The following is a 22,893-nucleotide window of genomic DNA, read 5'->3' on the forward strand; positions in this document are numbered from 1 at the left end:
GCTACGCGAAAACGAGGCAGGACGGAAAGCACGAAGGAACGTTGCACTTGCTCCTCAGGCAGCGACGGAAAATCGTCGAGAAGGCGAGCACCACCGGGCAGTCTCTAAGGCCGCCTGAAAGAGGAAGCTGAGCCCGTTGCATGCTGGGCGTTGTAGTCTAGTTTTGGCACGCACGGGGGCACGTTCTTCCGCGCGTGCGCCTTAGTGCGGTAGTTCAAATCAACCAATCAGTGGTCGCGGCGCCGGGTCGGCTTTTTTTTTCTCTCCCTTCACTTTCACGCGGGGCTGTTGGGAGTTCGCTCGGGAGTTGCTGTGAGGGCGCGCTTTGTACTACGAGGAAGACGTCGGTTGGCGAAGGAGGCCTCGAACTGTTGAAACCCTGGAGGACAAGGTAAGGGTCCCGTCGCCCTCTCTAGACCGTCTGTGTGCTTTGGGAAGGAAGGCTGGGGCTCGCTATGGAGACCTGTTTGGCGGGGCCAGGCTGCCCTTTGGGGCCTAGGGAACCGCCCGTCTGAGGAGTGAGCCGCTTTCTCTCTTTCGTCCCCGTACTCCCCCCCCGGTACGCCTTTTCCTCGTCACTAGGGATGCTGGCCGTTTCTCCGCTTTCCCCCTTCTTTGCTTTCATTCCCTTTTTCCCCCCAGCCACCCCGCCCCCAATATCTCTGGTGAAAAGGCATGTGTATGTGTTTTAAGGGTGCAGTGCTGCCTACGCTTTCATTTGGAGCCACTGGTTCGAGGCAGCGGAGATTCCTTCCAAGTAAAATCTCTCCCCTCCCCCGTTTCTGATTACTTCTCAGGGGTAGCCCAGTTGGCTGCAAAAATAAATGTCAGAACTCCATATGGAGGTGGTCCATTTTTAGGCCAATCAAGAAAGTGGAAAAAAGTATGTACAGGCACACAAAAATGCACAAGTTTTGGAAGCATTTCCCCGTCTTCAGGTGAAGTATTGAAGGCAAGCAGCATAAGGTGTACTGATTTTAGATCTTCATAGTACTTATACAGGTTCCACAGTGTGTGTGTGATGGAGCAGTGATGTGGCAGACAAAGGGATGGGGTGTCATCAGGTGGTGCAGTGTTACTAAGTTTTATTTTGGTTAGCTTATAGACTGAGGACTGGGGCGTTAGAAACATTTTGTTTGTTCAGTCGTTTAGTCGTGTCCGACTCTTCATGACCCCATGGACCAGAGCATGCCAGGCCCTCCTAATCTTCCACCGCCTCCCGGAGTTGTGTCAGATTCATGTTGGTTGCTTCGATGACACTGTCCAACCATCTCATCCTCGATTTTCAGTTTTAAGCAGTATATGTCTTCCACAGCAAAACTGTTAATTTGAGTGCAGTTGGCGGAAAACAGCAACTAAGCTGTTTTTATATTGAACTGGTGAATTAGGTAAAGAAAGCCAGTGTAATCAAATTGTATACCTTTGCCTGTTTTGCTGGATGGTTTCTAGCCTCTGATGGTATATGCTTCTCATGTAGCTTGTATTTATATTGTTCTTGTTCTTGCCAAAGCATTTCCTGTGCTCCAATTAGATACTTCTGCATTTTAGACTGGGCTGTAGTGCTTTGCAACCTTCTGTATGGCCATTATAAGAGCAGAAGAATGCTGCTCCATCACAGCAACTATCACCGTTTCCAATAGAGGCCAACCAGATACCTTTAGGATCCACTCAAGCAAGGTTTGGAGATAATAGTTCTCTCCTACTCTTTGCTTTAGAACAGCTAGTCTTCAGAGTGTTACAAGTTCACATCCACTATTACAAAAAGTTGCAATATATCCATGGTGCAAGTTCATAAAACCCAGGTTGGACAAAAATCCTTGATGTAACTTGGGTTTCTTTTCATTGCTATGGAAAGTATCAAGTTGGAGATTTCAGACATGCAGTTATACATTTCTGTCACCTGTTCCCTTGCCACTGCTTCCATGCAGAAGTGCTTATGGGGGTAGGGAAGGCAAGGAAGAAGTGGATGTGAGTGATGGAAGCAGCAACCTTAGTGGATGGATTTGAATTGCTGCTGGTTGCATGGCTCCCTTTGGACAGGATGGATAAAATGATTTTTTAAAATTATGATTTAAATCACAATTTAAATAAATGATTTTTAATTTAAATAAACAAAAATTCAAATTCTAAAATGTAATTTGTTATTTAAATCAATTTGGTTTAAATTAAATCCACCCTGCTTTGGAGCATGGTTGTTGTACAGTTGTGTTGTGAGCATAAGGTTTGGATTTTTGGAGGCAACTCATTATGGGAAGGGAGGATTCCCACAGTGCTTTGGTCTTGAAGATCTAGGCCATGGCTGCGGACCTTTTTGGGCCCAAGTGCCCAAACTGGGGGGCACGGATGACAGTGGGCTGCATCGGAACCAGAAGTGGCGGCGGAAGTGCTTTGAGACCCCACTCTGGATCTGTCACTAGCGCCAGCTGCTCCGGATCCTGGCCCACCATCTGTCGAAGTGCCAACACCGCGGCTGAAGCTGCCTCCTGAGGTTTGACTGCGGAGGGGGGGAGTAGCAATCTGGTGACTTATGCCTCGTGAGCCCACAAAAAGAGCTCTGTGTGCCAGCTGTGGTACACGTGCCATAGGTTCGCCATTGCTGATCTAGGCCTTAGGCAGACATCTGGCTGCATAGTGAGTACTCTTAGAAGATAACCTGTCAACCAGCAGAAATTTGGAACAAACATTACCCTCTTTGTTCCCTTTGTAAGTGTACCTATGCAGGGCAGCAGGAGGTGATGGAGTGTGGCTGGAAGAAGGTGGATTTCAAAGGTCAGTGACAGTGCTTTTGCTGCTCCAACAGAGGCAGCAGGAGGGTTTTCAGCAACACAGCCATTAAGTTAAGTGGGACTTCGTTCAAATAACTGTACAGTATATAGGATCATAGCCATAAAGGTGCAAGCTCATTGCACATGAGTCAGTGAAGCCTGAAGCGTCCGCAAGCAAGTGATAACTTGATTTTACTTGAGAGGAGGTTTAGACCAGGGGACATTTGAGAGATATAGCAAATTTTTTTAATGGAAATCCAAATATGCTTTCTCCTAATCTCTGGCCTGCTACAATAACAGTGGACTATATTGCTATTCTATTGCATAATAAATAGCTCAGTTTTGAAATTTGTATTAGTAGTGTTAAATGTTTCACATTAAATACAAACAAATTTAGAAGAGCACGAATTCCTCTTTTTCTTCCCCCTCTATCTTTCCCTCTCTCTCTCCTTGTTTTGTAATGGGCTGTTTGCTCTCATTTATATTAAAAGCTTGGTTTCCCCTCATTGATTTTTAGGGGCAATTCTTACTACTGTTTATTGGGGAAAATATCTTTTCACTGTGACTTGATCCATCCAGGTAGATCAATGTTTCTTTCTTTACTTTTAATATATGTTTATTTCTCATCTTTCTTTTCCAGCTGTTCAGTTCTATTCCTTCTTTTATTCAATTTAATTTCCTATCATATTAAGTTATTATGTGACTGTTTTAAAAACCCTCTCACTACTGTGTACGTGCATTCTTCTGAAACCCTTTACTTATATATCACTGCTCCAGCACAAAAAACAAGGTGGTTAAAATAAGTGATATTGTATCTTTGTATATGTTTCTGAATTTGAGGTGATAGTTGTCATGACTGATAGCCAAAGACAGACCTCCAAGGTTCCCTCTAGGGTGTGGCTGTGTGACTCTGCCTCTCTCCACACAGCCTTTCTCCTCTTCTGTGCACTGACAGCAGTTGTTTTCAGCCCCTTTGGTTCTGGTCGTGATGAAACCTCATTCGGTGGTAGGAATCTTATGTGCATAGAGGGGGATGACGTTGCAAGGGACAGAGCCCGCCCAGAAGGGCTGAAAAATAGAAGGAACATTGTAGACCTCATCAAATTCCATTAATGTAAAACATTTATCTGAGAAAGTAGGTGTAAAGTGCTTCTGTACAGTGATGGCTCGCAAGACGAAAATAATTCATTCCGCAAGTCATTTCATATTGCGAAAATTTCATCTTGCGAAGTTCAGTTTCCCATAGGAATGCATTGAAATTTAATTAATGCATTCCTATTTGTCTTGTGAAGCACGACCATAGAAAAAATTGTCTTGCGAGTCACCAAAAATCGCAAAATACTTTCGTCTTGCGAATATTTCATTGCATCAGGCATTCATCTTGCGAGGCATTACTGTATTAATATTTTGCCATTGTATATGTATGTTCTGGGGACACAGGTGGAAGTAACAAAATGATATCAATAAAATGGTTGCATATACAGTGTGAAGTTTCTTGAAGCACTGTCATTGCTTTCTCCATGTACAGTGGTGCCTCGCTTAACGAGCGCACCGTATAACGATGAAATCGCATAGCGATCCGTTTTTTCGGATCGCTAATGCGATCGCTCAACGTTTTTTAAATGGGGAAAAATTCGCTTTGCGAAGACCGGTAAGCGTTTCGCTTACCGATTTTCGCAAAACGAACCCCGATTATCAGCTGTTCGGCGGCCAAAATGGCCGCCGGAAGCCAGGAAATGGCCTAAAATGGCCGCGCGCAGCGTTTTCGTGCCCTCGTTAAGCGAGGCGAGGGCGTGAAAATGGCTGCCGGCCATCCTGAAGCTTCACTGAACGGTGAGTATTTGGCCTATTTGGAATGCATTAAACGATGTTTAATGCGTTCCAATGGAAATCGCTGCCCCGTTCAGCGATGCTTCAGCATAGCGAAGGTTAATCCGGAATGGATTAACCTCGCTATGCGAGGCACCACTGTACTTGTTCCCTAAGGCCAGATCCTAAACAGCCTGTGCATAAGCAGCCTAAAACAACAGACTCTGGAAACAGTTACAGACTTGTTTTTTTCAGCTATTATACATGCTATTTTTAAATAAAGGTTGCAGTATTATAGCATAAGGGCCACACTCACAGAAAGATGTGACTAAGGGGGAGGGATGTGGCTGAAAAGGCTAGTTTGCATATTTAATTTATTGTTAATTTTTGGTAAATGCAGGGGTTACAATGACTGTTACATGTTTCTGTAACATTGTTTTTAAATTAATAATATATTTTGTGCCCTTTAGAGACCAGTTTTAAAAAAATTATCAAAAACATTTTAAAAGATTTTTTTCAAAATACTCATGGGCCTCATGTTGCCCGTGCAGTAGTCTAATCAATAGCTTTATGACATTAGTTTTTAAAGTAACTGACTTAACATTCTGCTTAGATAAACATTTTGGCCAGTGTTATGGCAGTGTAACACAAACAGTATAACTTTTAAAAACAAATTGTCTCAAGTTAAGAAATAAGTGTAGCATTGTTGCAGGCTGAATTGCATGACTCAGGACACAATAGTACACCTTTGTAACAGAAACATTTTTTTAAAGACTTGAGTCAGTTAACCTCCACAAATTGCACTGTTTGCATTATGCAAATATAACCATGCAAGAGGATTTTGGCCTTTGATTAGTTAAAGAATGGATATTGATACAGTTGCATGATTGTGAGAGTGGTGAGAGTGTGGAACTTTTCAGCTTGGGTGGCCCCATCCTGCAACCCTATGTGGGCTGCATGGTGTTTGGATGAGCTTATGCCATCTAACATCATTGTGTCCCGAGTGAAGCTCAGACTTCACTCCATCCTTGTTTTCCCATGAGGGACTTTTGGGAGAGAGGTGAAAGGGCAAAGTGAGCCAAAATAGGCTTGCAGTCTGAGGTTTTCCCGTTATTGTTCTGTTACTTCCTAAAAGAACATGCCCTTAATTATTCTTGAGTCATCAAAAGAAACATAGTTTTATAATGCATTGTGTACCCCAAATGTGTGTGCCATAAGAAATCACAATTACAGTACTAAAATTTTAAACAGACAGCAATACTATGACTGCAGTATATGTTCTTAAGCTTTATTATGTTGCTTTTCTGTTGTAATGATTTTAGATGTAAAATAGCAATATGCTTTTTGTCATTGTCACCCTTCTTCTAAATCTGCCTGTTTAAAGCATTGACACAAAGATGATTCTAGATAATATTTTCAAAATCAAGAAGTAACTTATGTACAACCCTTATTCAGATGACTGGGTCAAATGAATTTAAGTTGAACCAACCACCAGAGGATGGAATCTCATCTGTCAAATTCAGCCCTAACACATCACAGTTTCTGCTTGTTTCATCTTGGGACACTTCTGTTCGATTGTATGATGTTCCTGCCAACACCATGAGACTCAAGTATCAACATACAGGAGCTGTACTTGACTGTGCTTTTTATGTAAGTGCATACTTTACTGCTTTGTGGTTTTGGCTCCTGGAAGTACCAAGAGGGAGTGCAAGATACAACTAGTTAAATTAATAGACAACTCAAAAGCTTTAGGCTGGATTCCAAATTCATAGTGTTCTTCATATAATCAGAGGGCAGAAGACCTTCTGGAATAGCAGCTCTATTGGGTGCTAAAAAGAACAAATCCTGTCCTAAGTTTCCTAGGATCCTGGCCTTTGATTAATTGAGATGGGGTGTGAGTTAAGATCATAATCCAATTTGTAGGCCCATTGAATTCATTGGCTATCTATCTTGATAGTCTATTCAATGATTACTTTAATAGACATATTCTAGGTTGAGCTAGAATTTGAATTTGGGTCACACTTTGTTTTGATGCTGTTATGGTACTGTTTTCCATCTTTTTGACCATCAGTGATCTTCGTGGTCTAGTTACTGAAAATATTTACTTGCCCAAATGAAATAGTCTGAGCCACTTTCATAGTGGCAGTTTCCCATTCTTTCTTGAGATGTCTTAAGTACTCTGGGTGCTTCTCTGCCCCTGTACTATTCATTCATCTGCTCTCTTCTTTCCTGGCCTCAAGAAAAAATGGCTTGCTGAGTGCATTATTGGAACCAACTTACAGCCACCCTTTTTATCCCAAGGTAAGAAGTGAGGTATTTGAGGAGTAGTTTTACCAGTACCACTTTCCCCTCAATGAGCTTCCTTGGCTGAGTTGGGGGTATGAATTCAGGTCTCCTGAGTCCTATCTAGTCCACATGTATTGGCTTGAATTATCCTTCCTATGAATACAGCATTGTTTTATTGATCCTTAGATGATATAACTGAATAATACTTTTAAAAAAGAAGTTGGTCCTTGAATTACGGTATATAACATAAATGAACGATGTTTTCTTTCAAAGGACCCTACACATGCCTGGAGTGGAGGATTAGATCGACAGTTAAAAATGCATGACCTGAACACTGATCAAGGTAAATATATCTTGAAGCTCAGTACAGTCTGCTGAAATATGATAAATCAGTTTGTGCTTCAAGCGTTTGGCTGTAGTCATATATCCATTTTCTCTGGCCCAGGCTTCATTACACTGAGGACTTACTTCTGAGTAGATGTGTGCAGGATTGCACCAAAATAGAAATGTATTGAACAGAAAAGACTTGTCATTGGATTTCATACAAGATGGATATAGTTGATATTAAAGTAAAATATAATTCTTTTCTTACAGTTGACAACATTGGTATAAAATGTATCATATGCTTTTATTTGAGCAGTTTTTGTAGGTTCATTTATTACCATACTATGCTGCTCTTTGTTTTTATTTTGTGCATTTAATGCTTTGTTAGGCAATACACACTTTTAATCTGCTAAGGAGAGAGATAATATTTGGTAATCTGTAGTGTTTTGTTTTTTTCTAAATATTTAAACTGTTTACTGTGTGTCAGGGTAAACATTTTTAAATTTAAAATGATTTTTAAATTCAAAATGATTTTTAAATTGAAATTGTGATTTAAATCAATTTGATTTTGTAGAAAAAGTTTATTTTTATCCACCCTGCAATGCGCTGATTTTTTTTTTGTTTAAATACTTATTCTCTTTTGTTCAACAGGGGAGACTATCAATATTGCCTAAATGACATTGTCATATGTGGAATTTTTAAAGCTGTATCTGTTCTTCTCTTTTAAAAAATATGTTTATGGGTGATTAAATCTCTTAACTCCCTTTTGTACATTTGTCTGAAAAGATATGGTCTTATCTTTAACTCTGGACCACTGTGCATACCATCTGCATATGTACTCCGATATTTGGAAGATTGCTTTTGTCATAGACATGGCCTCTTTAATTGCACTTCAAAGTTCCTTGAGTTCAAACAGTGGTATTTGTGGCTTGAGAGCTGTTTTAAGTGGAAATGAGACAAAAAAACAGTCATGGCCAATGTTGCTTTTCTGGTAAAATTTCTACTAATATCCTTGCAATGCTTGAATTTGGGATGGGGGTGATAATAGTAGAGATACGTCAGTGAGAGTACAGTAGATAACTGTTTTTAGTGCATGAGTATATAACTGCATAGTATTTTGAGTTTCTAACATTATCTCCCCCTCTGTCACAGATCTCCTTTAAAATTCATAAATGCTAGTAGAAGGAAATGCTGAATAAATGAGATTGGGTTATTGTAATGAGTTCCATGTGGGGCTGCCCTTGAAGCTGATGCAGCTCTTACAGTTAGTGGAGATGGTGTCAGCTGAGCTGAAGCCAAGTGTTCCTCCATATGAACATGCAATACTTTTGCTGAATATTTTGGACTTGCTGATTGCTGCTGGATAAAGTTCAGGGGTTGGGTACTAGCATACAAAGCCCTAAATAACTAGGGACCAGGGTGCCTGAGCTATATTTGTTCCTTCCTTTTTCATCATCCTGCCTTATTGCTTGAGGCTTACCCTGTGTTTGCACATGTCTGAAATTTTCATTATGGGCTACTGACTGATGGAAGGCCATCCCGACTGAGATTAAGCATGTATTTAATGTTACTTTGTTTCAATCATGGTTTAAATCTTTCCTCTCTAAGCAAGCATTTCCTGACTGGTAAATTCCTACCACAGTTTTATTAATGCATTTGCAGAGGTCAACTAAGAGTCTTGTGGTACCCTATTAAATTTTATATTGAATCAGTTTTTGTGGACTGCAGCTCACTTCAGATGAAATATCAAAATATTTCAAATATATTTCTTATATATAAATATAAATTATGATCTGACATCTTTGAAATAAATGAGCAGAATGTCAGAAAATCTACTTATGCTTAAGGTTAGATTAAATGCTGAAATATTAAATGGATAACAAGTTTCCTGGCATAGGTTACTTGAAATCTTTAAAGATTCTGGAGAACGGAATTGTTGCTTTGGAGGAAGAAGCTATTTAAAATAACTTCTAGAGGATTAAAAATCTAGTAATTTGTTTCTTTTCTGAGTTGGAGAAAATAAGTAAGGTATTATACAATAAGCATTCCACATCGTTTTAAAAGCTTCTGAAACAGTTTAATACTACATGGTACATAGCTAAAATGAATGATGGTATAGAATAAAGGTTTTATTGACAATGTTTTGTTGAAAGTGCCTGATTACTCACAAGAGGAGAAGGCATGAACTAATGTGGTCATGCCACATTCACCAATTATTAGATCTTTATAGCATGCCATTCATGTCTGGGATTTTCAGAGAAGTCCAGCAGAGTTAGGTGCACAAATCTCTTTTGTTCCTTTGAAAATCTCTGCATGGGTACCAACTCCCTCCTTCAGCTTCTTTGAAATGCCGAGTTGATATCTATTAGTCTACATTTAACTCTTCAGAAGCGTGTCTCTATTGCAAAGATTAGAGGATCAAGCGACTTTTGAAAAATGTCCCAGCATGCACATACATTAGTGAGAGGCACATCAGACCTTGTTACTGCTGTATGAATATTGCTCCGTTCTTCTTACTAAATTTGATTATCAATAAGATTAGTATAGCTATGTGTATTAATCCCCTTTTCCTTCTTCCTTTGTTCTTCTTTTCTTTCATTTTTATTTTACAGAGAATCTTGTTGGCACCCATGATGCTCCTATTAGGTGTGTTGAATATTGCCCTGAGGTGAATGTAATGGTAACTGGGAGTTGGGATCAAACCGTCAAGTTATGGGACCCCAGAACACCTTGTAATGCAGGAACATTTTCTCAGCCTGAAAAGGTTTGTCTTTAAGAAATTTAGACTGTGATCTTTTACCTATTTACTTCATCATCAGTATCATAATGAGCACAGTAGAACTGCTGAGTAGACATATATAGGATCAATGTTAGTGAAATTATTTTTCAAGTTTGAAAAATGCATCTAAGTTATATATAGTATTACAATCCTCCTTACCATCAGTTAAAAATCAGGAAAACTTTTATAGACAAAAATTAATTTTTACATGTTTTGGTTAATACTAGGAAGCTTACATAGCAGAACAGAAGTCACTTCCCTCTGTGGTTTAGAATGTTCTAAAATTGGAGAAACAGTATGAATTGTAGCTGGTTAGTAAACCAAAATAAGCCCATAGACAGTATCCAATGGTATGGCATTACCACGAATTGTGTGCTCATGAATGCCTAGTTCTGAACTATGCACAAGGGACAAGTCTAATATAGGCTTCAATTCTGTTAAATTTCTAACAGATCAACTTTATTTTATACCTGATTTGGTCAGTTACATCACTTATTCTTTAGTTTCTGATTCTATTGAAGCTGTCCTCTTTGGTCTTTAAACTCCTTAATAGTTTGGGGTTATTTCCTTGCCCCTGTCACTAACTACTAGCTTTACAAATCGCAATAGTTCACTACAAATTCATTTACTCCAATTTGCATTTTATTGCATTATACAGTGGTGCCTCGCTTAACGAGCGCACCGTATAACGATTAAATCGCATAGCGATCCGTTTTTTCGGATCGCTGATGCGATCGCACAACGTTGTTCCCATAGGGAAAAATTCGCTTTGCGAAGACCGGTAAGCGTTTCGCTTACCGATCTTCGCAAAACGACCCCCGCCGATCAGCTGTTCGGCGGCCAAAATGGCCGCCGGAAGCCGGGAAATGGCCTAAAATGGCCGCGCGCAGCATTTTCACGCCCTCGTTAAGCGAGGCGAGGGCGCGAAAATGGCTGCCGGCCATCCTGAAGCTTCGCTGAACGGTGAGTATTTGGCCTATTTGGAACGCATTAAACGATGTTTAATGCGTTCCAATAGAAATCGCTGCCCCGTTCAGCGATGCTTCAGCATAGCGAAGGTTAATCCGGAACGGATTAACCTCGCTATGCGAGGCACCACTGTATTTGAAAGTATCTGTAGCTAGCGCCACTTTTTCCCTTTAAAACTATAGTATTTTCATGTGTTTTAAAGCCTTGTACACTGCCTTACATGTGCAGTGTGACTGGAATGGCAAATTAATATTTTAAAATAAGTAAAAGTACCAAAAAGGATGTTTGATTATCGCAAGATGGTTGTTTTCACAGTCCTTGTACAGTATTTCGCATTTGTAAGCCACAAGCATCAGGTTTACAGCCTAGAATAGTTTAGGCTTTGATGCAGAAGAAGTGGAGGGGAAAGTTATACTGCACACTTTCAAGAGTGATTTGAACTTTATCAATCTTACAGTTTACCACAGTTTCATAATATCAACTCATGCATGATTGGGCAGAAAAAGTTCATATGAGGATACAAGTACTTCAGCTCACATCACAGTTATGACATTAATACTATTAATTTTTTATCTGAACTTTTGTTAGTCTTTCTGTCATATCCATTGTCAGTTTGTGCATGTGCAAAATCTGTTTTATTCTAGGTATTTTTCACAACTTTAAATACTTTCAATCATAGTGAGCAGTTTAGGCAATATTGTGTTCAGATACTCCAATAATGGAGGCAGTACATAATCTTAATCTATTGGCAAGAGCTTTGATCAAAATAAAATTGTATTGTTTTTACTTGTGATTTATAGTTGTATGTAGCATGTAGAAAACTGTGATGAATCGCTCGTGCAATTTCATATAATAGACAGTCACACCAAATCAAGTTTTATATTGGTAGAGCAAGGTTCATTATGTCACTTTTTAAAATGTTCTTTCTGATAAATGTGTACACCTAGCCCATTTCATGACATAGGTTTAATTTGATTTATGGTTGTGAGGTATAGAAAGGTGTGACATCAGGTCGTTAGTAGAGAAGATTTAAGGTAGTCAACATTCTTGGTGTATTTATTCCTGTATATGGTTTTCTATAATCAGGGTTTTATTTTTGCCTTCTCAAATTTTAAATTGGCAGGCAAATATTCTATGTGTAATAATGTGGTTAACCATTGACTGAATTATTTTCAATCTGATGTAAAACTTGAAAATGAGTATCAACTGATTGCACAGTCTATGTGTGTTTCATTCAGTGCATTCTATAAATTAAGGGTGTGTGATTGGCTTCCACCTACATTCCTTTTATATGGAACAATTTAGAAGATAATAAAATTCTGTATAATTTAAGTGAAATAATAAATATTGATTGTTATTCCCTTCAGAGCTTTTTCTGATATGGATCAAATTCTTAGTTCAACAGTTAACTTTAAACTGCATTCACTGGATTTGAACAATCCTTAAGTTCTTTTAGTAGTAAGCTGTACAATATGAGATGGCATAAGTGCACAGCATGATATTCAGTATAACATAATCTTGTTTTTTTCCAGTTGTAGATTTTTCAGGCCGTGTGTGTATATGTAACTGAAAGTTAGGTTTCTGTACTTGAATGCTAGTTTTTTAATAATTAATTTAGAATGTTTAAATTAAATATTTACTTGCTGAATATTTCAGAATGCAACAATTGATGATGCTATTTTTTATATTTATGTTGTAATGTAGATGCAACTGTGTTTTGATTTGCTAACTATAGGTAGGAAGCAGCAGGTTACCAATGAGTCTGCGTGGTCCATATCTATTTGTATTTTCCCCCCTCACAGGTGAATTTCCTCCCTTTTCCTGCTTTCCACTTTCAGAGCCTAACCATGATGATGCAAAATAATGACTGTGCCTGTTTTTGTTAGCCAAGGACCAGAACCCAATCGAAGAAATATGCTGGCAGAAGTCTATCAGTGTAAATTTCAGTGGTGAATAGTTGCTCGTTAAGAAGAAGATATAGGTGTTTGTTGTTGTCTGCTGTCAAGTGACTGTGTGTCCCCATTTGGACTTAATGAGCAACAACTCCCCAATGAAATTCATGTTGATAGGATTCAGGCCAGTTGTATAAATTGACAACCACACTATGTGTAAAAAAAAAACTATATGTTTTACATGACTTTTTAAGTTTATAGACTGGATGGAAGAGTAATGGTATGCACTGAAAGATGCAGAAATGTCAGTAGGGGCATGTTAAGTCATTTGAAGAAAAACACGCAACAAAAAATAGTTTCATATTTGTGCATTGTGACTCCTAGCCATAGGATGATTTTATGTGTAGGGTTTTACCATTCATGTAGTATGTCTTGTGTGTTAATATGTTTTATTGAGCAGTTATATTTGACATCTTCCACATTTTTTACTCTCTTTACACATGTTAACGGAAAAGGTCATATTTTGTGTTACTGCTATGTTGTCAGAATAGATACTCAGTGCTGAAACTGAAAAAATTAACTATACATTATACATTTTCTCAAGGTTTATACATTGTCCGTGTCTGGTGACAGGCTAATAGTGGGAACAGCAGGTCGGAGAGTTCTGGTGTGGGATTTGAGGAATATGGGCTATGTTCAACAAAGAAGAGAATCAAGCCTGAAGTATCAGACCCGTTGCATCAGAGCATTTCCAAACAAGCAGGTATTTGAACTGAGCAGCAATATTTCATATTTAAGCTCTCTGAAGGAGATTCTGAGGTTCATTTTTGACCAGTTCAAAAGTTTATTTTCAATTCTGCGCATTTTGTTGTCTGTAAAAAGAAAAGTATTTTCTCTGCTTTTCTTATCAGGTTTTGATGTTGCTAATGTGGTTGAAAGCTATAATAATGTTAATGTGTGTTTAGTTTGAAAATTATCAGGGAGAACTCTGAATTGTACAAGAACAGTAGATTAGCATAGCTGCAAAACTCTAGAAAGATGAGTGTTCTGGTAAATGACTGTTACTGGGCTACATAAAATTATTTGCTTAGGAGTTCTTTCTTTACTGGGCATAGCTCTTCCACTGAACCTATCAAAGCTGCAGAGAGAATTAATACAAGAACAAAAGAATATTTTGTTTCTCTCATCTTGTTCTCTGGGATTCAGTGTAGTGTCTAGGCATGATTTTATTATTTTCCAGAGATTAAAAAAATGAAAAGCAGATTTACCTTGGTGGCAAATACAGTGGGGTCTCTACTTAAGAACTTAATCCATATTGGAAGATGGTTCTCAAGTTGAAAAGTTCTTATGTTGAATCTGCATTTCCCATAGGAATGCACTGAAAACCATTTAATCCGTATCTGCTCTTTTCCGTCCATAGAAACTACAGTGGAACCTCTACTTAAGAACTTAATCCATTTTGGAATGGTGTTCTTAAGTTGAAACATTCTTAAGTTGAAGCAAAATTTCCCATAGGAATGGACTGAAAACCAATTAATCCGTTCTGGCTGTTTTTTTTGTTATGTAGAGGTGCGTTCGTACATTGAAGCATTAGTTCCCATAGGAACTAATGCAAAGCTGGTTAATACGTACTCTACCACTAGGGGGAGAATTTTTTTTTAACCTAAGATGACCTAAGGTTAAAAAAAGAGCAGGAAAGGTTTTTTTTCCTGTTCTTATCTTGGATTTCTGTTCTCAAGTAGAATCAAAATTTAGCAAATGGAGCTGTTCTTAAGTTGGATTGTTCTTAAGTAGGGACGTTCTTAAGTAGAGACCCCACTGTAATCAAGTACATGCTACAAGAGTTCTTGTGTAGAGATAGCATTAGCTAGATTTATCTGATGTGAATTATAAGCCAAAGTACATCATTTGCCTGGGACCATTTCTCAATTTAGAAAGGTACTAGTATGTACTTTCTGTTATCATAGATGAGACAGAATATCACATTTAGGCTAGAACCTCCTGTGTCAGCAGACAACATAAAGACTCCTCATTTCTATTTGGAATCTGTTATACAGTATAGTCAGTTCTCATAAGTTTTTGGGATTCAAAGTGTATCCTTGTATCTCAGTAGTTAAATATAAGTTGTTGAATTGCTGTGCATGGTTTATGTATGTTACATGGTTGTACAGATTGAAGAGCAATTGCATAATAAAAAACCCCTGTATGATCAGCATACCATTGAGGGAAGATTCTCCTTATGTTTTTAGGGTTATGTGTTAAGTTCCATAGAAGGTCGCGTTGCTGTTGAGTATTTGGATCCAAGTTTAGAGGTGCAGAAGAAGAAATATGCTTTCAAATGTCATAGACTGAAGGAAAATAACATTGAGCAGATTTATCCAGTTAATGCCATCTCTTTCCACAATGTCCACAACACATTTGCTACAGGTAATATAGGAGATATAGGACCTTAATTACGTTGATTTATGCTGCTACCTGACAATCAAATCAAATTCATTTATACTACACACGCAAAACAGTGTAGCTCTTCTGCAGTTCCTTAATGGAGTTCTGGATGTATCCTATCAGTGCCTCCAAAATTTATGGTTTAAATTTAAGCTGAAACATATTTTCTACCATGACACTAGTTTGCACATGTGTAAATCTGGTCAGATTGTTTGCCCATGTTGTAGCATTCGTTTTGTCAACATAAAAACAATGTTTTTTATCCTTTATCTTGTATAGGATAGAAGGAGGAGAAAACTACTGATGTTTTCTTGTAGTTTCTGAACAGACTTAATTGCAGAAAAATGGACAGAAATCAGTTCTTCTAGCTTTTAATGTGTGTGTCTTTGCCATTCTGCTTGAAGGTGGTTCTGATGGCTTTGTCAATATTTGGGATCCATTCAATAAAAAGAGACTTTGTCAGTTTCACCGCTATCCTACCAGCATAGCATCCCTGGCTTTCAGTAATGATGGAACCACCCTTGCCATAGCATCATCATATATGTATGAAATGGATGACATTGAACATCCTGAAGATGGTATCTACATTCGCCAAGTGACAGATGCCGAAACAAAACCCAAGTGAGTATGCTTCACCTGCATTTGAGCTTTTTCTAACATTTATTCCAGGATTTATTAATTTTCCTAAATTCATGAATAGCATTGTTGATTCCTGGTAGATAGTGCAGCTTGACAGTAGGACTGGAGTTGATTTTATCTTGTTCTCCCCAAGCTTTCAATATCCGTAGGTTGATAGATGGCTGGTGGATAAAATTGTCTACTTGTTTTGTAAGAGAAGAATGTCAAACTCTCATTCTTTTTGAATAAGCACTATTATATGAAGCCATGGGATTATTACTAGCTCATTGCTTTAAAATTAAGTTGAAGAATTCAGGATAATTTATATAGGCAGATCTAATTATATTGCATCTTTAAGATTTCAAACCATTGGCAGTTTTTGTGGTTTTTTTGCACATAGATCTAGGTTGCAATATCGAGACTGAGCTGGTTATAGCATGGTATAAATTATTAAGAGAATCTTAAAGTGGTAGGTGTAGCTCTTTAATTACCAGTATTATGCCGTCTTTGCTAACAAACAGAATTCTATCTTCTGTTGCCCAAAGCTAACAAATCTAGCCAAAACTAAATATGTTGTGAATTCTTTTCCTTGGCTACTGTGGATGTTCTTTTCTTTTTGCCATTTAGCTTAGCGGCAAGAAATGTCCATACCCATAGTGTTTGGGAGCACTGTGCCTGTTAGCTATTCTTATTGTCCCCACACCTCGCTGTTTGTTATTACTGTATATGCCCTCATATGAGGGTAGAACTGTTTGCTGTTGTTATATGCTGTCAGATGGCTTTTTTTACTTATGACACATGTGCAATATTCATATGTTGCCCATGTCACTTCCTAGTCAGTTTCCGTGGGTTTGAACTCAGATCTTCTGAATTCTAGTCCCAATACTTTACCCACTACGCTACACTGAGTTTCAAAAGTGTCTGTAGAGAAAGAACATCTGCAAAATGGTCAATGTACGCATCTGCTGGTGAAAAAGTACATCCATTCAACACCAAAACAGAATGTTCTCTATCACTCTGTAGGGGAGAGAGAGACACATATATAATCCCTATATTAGAGTTGTTGTGTGAAATGGCTTTCTTTGTTCCCTGTGTTAAATACTAAGGTTCACTAAAGTGAAGGATGGGGGCTCATGAGGCTGGGAAATCTTTGTGTGAACTGAATTAAATGTACTTCAGTGTGTATGGAAATTACTGGGGTAAAGGAACAGCATACATTCTCATACTTCTTGATTATGCAATTTGCCTCCTAAGTAAATATTTGTACTTAAATTTTTTATCTGATTGTAGAGACTTGAAGTAGACTCATAGAGTAGGGATTTCAGCAATGTGATGCCTGTCAAGTAAAAATGAAGGCAATTTTATTCATAAATATAGTGATTAGTTATTTATTTTATATTTAACATGTAGTAAGTCTTTTTTTCAAAGCACTTTCCTCAGTGTTTACACTGAAGGACAGACGCAATAAAATTATCTAAAATTCATTTGCTTATAGAAAAACAGTATCCCAAGTATATGTGAGGATTATCTTTCTGATTAGGTTTCCACAAGATGCTGTGATGATGAGCGCGCTCTCATAGATTCCCCTTCAAGGGATCCACCCCCATGTTTTGCATGAAGATCTGAAATTGTGTAGTGAATAGCATAAGGTGATCCCAACCTCCCCTGTAGTCATTCCCGCCATAAGGTTTTTCCCTCTGCTGTGCTGTATTATTGGCATTCTGTTGCCAGTTGAAGGGAGTGCAAGATGGTTTGTTTCACTATTGTGGAGCTTCAGAAAGTTTAATCAACATAGCACATTATTGGCTGTAGCTGTGCTTGTTGGGATTTTTCCCTTTAGTATAGTTACTTTTGATTTTCAGAGAATGTATAATAAAAATCTAGTATCAAAAGAAAGTTTTTTGTTAGTTTAAAAATCAATCAGTTTAAAAATCAGTTTAGATGATATAAACACTAAAGCTAAAAATTTAGTTGAATTAAAAAACAAAGCAAGTTAATGCAAAATACCTAGACTCGCTTATAATCAAATATAAATTATATATTTGTATCATATCTAAATATTGCAGAAATAAATAAGTTACCTAAGTTAATTCAGATTCCCATGTCCTTTGTTTGCTTTTTTTACCTGCACAAATTTAATAGATTTGAGCATACAGTGGTGCCTCGCATTACGATGTTAATTAGTTCCAGCAAAATCGCTGTAGAACGAAAACATCGTAAAGCGAAATTTAAAAGCCCATAGAAACGCATTAAAACCTGATTAATGCGTTCCTATGGGCTTGAAACTCACCATCCAGCGAAGATCCTCCATAACGTGGCCATTTTCACTGCCCGTGCAGCGAGGAATCCGTCCCAGAAAACAGCGGGCGGCCATTTTTTAACCCGGCGGCCATTTTGAAACCACCAATCAGCTTGTAGGAAAATCGTGGTTTTGCGAGAATCGGTTCCCGAAGCAGGGAACCGATCATCGCAAAGCGAAATTTCCCCATAGGAAACATCGTTTTGCGATCGCTTTTGCGATCGCAAAAACTTCATCGTTATGCGATTTCGTTGTAAAATGGAGCGCCCGTTAAGCGAGGCACCACTGTATTTTCAGCTGTGTCTAAATAATCGTGTTGTTCGAAAACTGCTAATTTTTGACACCTTTAAAGAGTTTTGAATAAATTGCTGCATTAATAAGATTATCTATGTATCTGTGAATTATACAGAACAATTGGTTCTGTTTGTGATACTGTCTGAGTTGGGACCCACTGGAGACCCACTGGAAATCAGGGAAGTGAATTTTTCCTATAATCTCCTTTGGCCTCTGCTGTTTCCCATGTGGCTCCAGAGGACATCCACACCTTCAAAATTTCTCTTTTGTGTGTGGAAACAGAATGTAGAGAGAAGTGTCAGCAAAAGTAACTTTCATTCCGGATGATACGGGGACGTGGTGGCGCTGCGGGCTAAACCGCAGAAGCCTGTGCTGCAGGGTCAGAAGACCAAGCAATCGTAAGATCGAATCCACGCGACGGAGTGAGCTCCCGTCGCTTGTCCCACTCCCGCCAACCTAGCGGTTCGAAAGCATGCAAATGCAAGTAGATAAATAGGAACCACTTCCGTGGGAAGGTAACAGCATTCCGTGTCTAAGTCGCACTGGCCATGTGACCACGGAAGATTGTCTTCGGACAAAACGCTGTCTCTATGGCTTGGAAACGGGGATGAGCACCGCCTCCTAGAGTCGAACACGACTGGACAAAAATGGTCAAGGGGAACCTTTACCTTTACCTTTATTCCGGATGAAGAGAATACAGCTGAATATAGATCTAGATCTAGTCCTGCATGATGACTCATCAATATATATTCCATTCCTACAAATGTTTATTCAAAAGTAAGCACCATTAAACATGATGGTATTTAGTCTCCAGTAAGTGTGCATAGAATTTTAGCCTTAATTATATAATGTGCATACTGAGAAGTCAGCTGTATCCAGTTCTGTGGGAATTAACTCTTCCTGTTCCAAATGGCTTTTAACTGAAATAACATCAAATGTGGGTCTGATGGCAATTTTTAGAATATATATTTTAATTGCATTTTAATTATTTTGCCTTTTTATTTTGCCTTTTTATTGTATTTTAAATGCTGTAAGCCGCCCAGAGACCTTCGGGTAGTGTGGGCGGCATATAAGTTAAATAAATAAATACATAAATAAATAAAGAAATAATATGTGTATACAGAACTGTAATATAATGTATTCTTTTTTAAAAAATTGTTGCCTAATGACTATCATTTGGCTGAAATGAACTAAAGTTGTCCTACAGTGCCAGCATGTGCCCTGTATCTTTTTTTAGATGGCATATTTGATCTATATGGAATGCGATACCAAGAATACAATTGCTGAAATCCTATTGTAAGGCCTGCAATGTGATTTTCAGTAATTAAAGACAAACAGCCACCCCGCCCCCAAATCCTGTAGCCCTCAACTGGTTCCCCATGTTGAAATGGATTCCATGGAAGCCTTGGGCTCTACAGGTGGATTAGAAATGTTTTATTTTTGAAAAATTGGCCTGGCGGATGACATTACTGGCCTTATATGATGTAATTTGCAGAACAGTATCTTAGCAAATACTTTGTCACAGTTTATACATTAAGAAATACTACAAGTTCTCCTTTATGCCATGGTTCTCCTGGGATGTATTTATATATTTTCTTAAAATGTCAAGAGAAACCATAGAAGCAGTCATAGTTGCCAATTTTACATTAGCAATACCATTTTTTGAAATATTCTTGCCCTAATTGGGGCTTGAATTCACCTTTCCAATTTTTACTCTGTCTTTTCTGGTCCTGGCTTTGCCATGCTTTGCACTACAGTATGTTATGTTGCAATGAGCACAACTTGCAGAAAATAAGTATAATGCAAATACTTTCATTTATGTAAATGCTTGGGTCTAGTTCTCACGCATTTTAATGGGAGTATTCCTGCAAATGACTTGTATTAACGAGGACTTTAACATGGTCTTTAGTGGATTGAAGGCCAGACCATATGATTTGGTCTTCAGCTGTTTCTACCCTTGCATTGTGTTTGCTAATAGGGATGCTTCGTTCTGCTTTCTGAGGAGGTTAATCTACAATTAAACAATATTTCCTCTTGGCTGTCCATTATTTTCTGAAACAGATGGTTCATCATTTCCTGGGCTGTTAAATACAGCAAGGTTAAGGATAGACTCCTGGGAATTATTTAGCTCTGAATCTTATTACAGGATGTAGAAGCAAAACTAATAAGAATAGTACTTAATATCATTTTCTGGCTGCAAACAATTATTTATTAGCAAACAATTGATCCCAGAAGGGCAAATTGTTTGAATTGGTAATGAGCTGAGACATGGCAGAGCATATCTGTGTATTTGCAAAATAATTGTAATATGATTGCAATACATTTAGGCAGGCATCTTTTTGGACTTGTTTCTGCTTTTAAATGGATTTCTGAAACATTAATATGCTTCTGTAACATGTTGCTTGTGTCACTTTTCAGCCAGATAGTGAAATTTCTTATACTGGTTCATAGAAGTACTTTTAACATGATACAAAGTGACAGTGTTTCTTGCAAATATTGGCATTCTTAAAATTGGTATAGTGGTGCTACTTTAACTCTTGAGAAATCTGGACATGCAAGAAAATGGATAATACCTCCTTCTGGTTTACAAAAGCCTCTGCTAAGCTGAGTGTTTCATTAGAAAGTTTGTTTGAAATGTTAAGAAAATAAAAACAATTGTCTGAATTGTGCTTTCTTTTAAATTGCAGGTCTACTTAATTTCTGACCAAAACATCATTAAAATTTGGCTCTCAAAAGATGTCTCCATCTCCTTGTGGCAAGACTGTTGTAAAGTACATCCCTGCATTAAATGAGGTTGTTTTGGTAATATTCTCACTCAAACTAAAGTCGTGCTGTCCTTTAGTATATTCTATATTAGGGTTTGGGAGTTTTACTCCAGATGTTGAACTGCAGTTTTCATTAATGCTAACTAGTGCACACATTGGTGAGGGATGATGGGCAATGGAATCTGACAATATATGGAGGACTACATGTTTCCCATCCCTGTTCCTCATCATTCTTTTAAGCTTGTTGAAGAATCAATGTTTTCTTCAGCTTTAGCAATTACCTTTTCTGTCTTTTAATTCCTTTGAAATCTTACATCTTGTACTTCTAGAATTTTTGTACAAATATAATGCCAGTTTAACTGTTTCAATAAACAATATTTTCAAAAACCACATAATGTCACTTAGCAGCAGTGTGTTATAAATTTCATTCTTGGATTCGCTGGAAGTGAAAACACTGGCATTTTAATCTCTTGCTTGAAACATTAATGTGTTTGTTTGTTTTTTGATACATTGAAAGTTCCATCTTAAATTCTGTGCTTAAGAAAGAGGTATCTTGGCAGCAGCAGAGACCTGAACTATACACTTAACTTGAAAACCATGGAAGGATGCACTGCACATCTGCAACTCTCGCATATATGTTTTCCTTTGCAACTTAGGTTCTATCCTGGTCATGTTTAAATATTTTTTTAAAATCTTGCAAGATGAAGGAATTATGTGAAGGTAAAATATTACAGCACATCATTAACAATGTCTGCTCTTGAAACACCATATATTGGGGAAGGAATGTATTCAGAATTTGCTTGCATGCAAATTTGCCTAGAGTGATCCTCATCAACATCTGCAGTCTCTCAAGTCCCATTAAGTTGACTGTGAAGGCTCTTTTGTTTTTTAGATGTAGGCAAGACCATGCAGCCTCGTTTGGAGCCACTAGTTATTCTGTACTAACACAGTTGGTTGGACTTTATATTCTCAACATTATTAATCAACCAAAGTGTGTTTCCATTTCCTAGCAGTTTAAGGGACAGTTCTACTTGCAGCTTCAAAATATGACATTTCCTGGAGAGAGCCTAATCTCAATATCTGGAGCGGGTCTTCACCATTTCTTTTTAAGATTGACCATGCAAACTTCAGAAGTTCAGCATCAAGTGAGACCTTTATCCTCTTGTTTACTCCACCTAAATCTACTTTTTTGTTGTTGTTGATGGGCAGGGGTTTTCAATTTTTGTGCACATTTTTGTGATCCCTGAGTTAGCCTAAAATATTATCTTGATGTGGTTTTTGATGTCTCCTGTACTGTTGAGAGGGTGTTGTACTCTTTTAGTCAGCATTAGGAATCACTCTACAATGGTGGACCAAATCACTTGTTATCACACTCTTGGTTGCATAAAGTGCGAATGTTATAGCTTAGGAATAAGTCTGCATATTTTATGGTTCAGACTCAGAATTAATGTAATATTTACCTTCTATTTAATGCTTCAGAACAACATCTAAGAGGCTTGTAAATACATGATACTAGATTCAGGGGGAAAAAAAGTATCCAAGGGAAGAGTGTTTTCATTGGGCAGTACCCTGTTCCTTTTATTATGTATGGGACTAGAAATGTGGAAGTGGCTGCTGTGATATTGAGGGAGTCATATACTTGCCTGCT

General features: G+C 38.0%; 1 protein-coding gene across 2 annotated transcripts; it reads left to right on the forward strand.

The window, feature by feature from the left end:
- The first annotated feature begins 209 nt into the window (after positions 1 to 209).
- On the forward strand, positions 210 to 21,640 carry BUB3 (BUB3 mitotic checkpoint protein). Of its 2 annotated transcripts, XM_020808753.3 has the most exons (8): positions 210 to 391; positions 6,030 to 6,224; positions 7,134 to 7,203; positions 9,797 to 9,948; positions 13,429 to 13,587; positions 15,074 to 15,251; positions 15,674 to 15,890; positions 21,168 to 21,640. In XM_020808753.3, the coding sequence occupies exons 2-8, from the start codon at positions 6,030 to 6,032 to the stop codon at positions 21,175 to 21,177; spliced, it is 981 nt and encodes a 326-aa protein (XP_020664412.1). In that variant the 5' UTR covers positions 210 to 391; the 3' UTR covers positions 21,178 to 21,640. The 2 variants fall into 2 exon arrangements, with proteins under 2 accessions (XP_020664412.1, XP_020664413.1); XM_020808754.3 differs by lacking the exon at positions 21,168 to 21,640 and having other exon boundaries at positions 212 to 391; positions 15,674 to 15,894.
- Positions 21,641 to 22,893: the final 1,253 nt, after the last annotated feature.

Source organism: Pogona vitticeps, chromosome 3 (assembly GCF_051106095.1).
Source record: "Pogona vitticeps strain Pit_001003342236 chromosome 3, PviZW2.1, whole genome shotgun sequence".
In the NCBI taxonomy this organism is placed as follows: domain Eukaryota; kingdom Metazoa; phylum Chordata; class Lepidosauria; order Squamata; family Agamidae; genus Pogona; species Pogona vitticeps.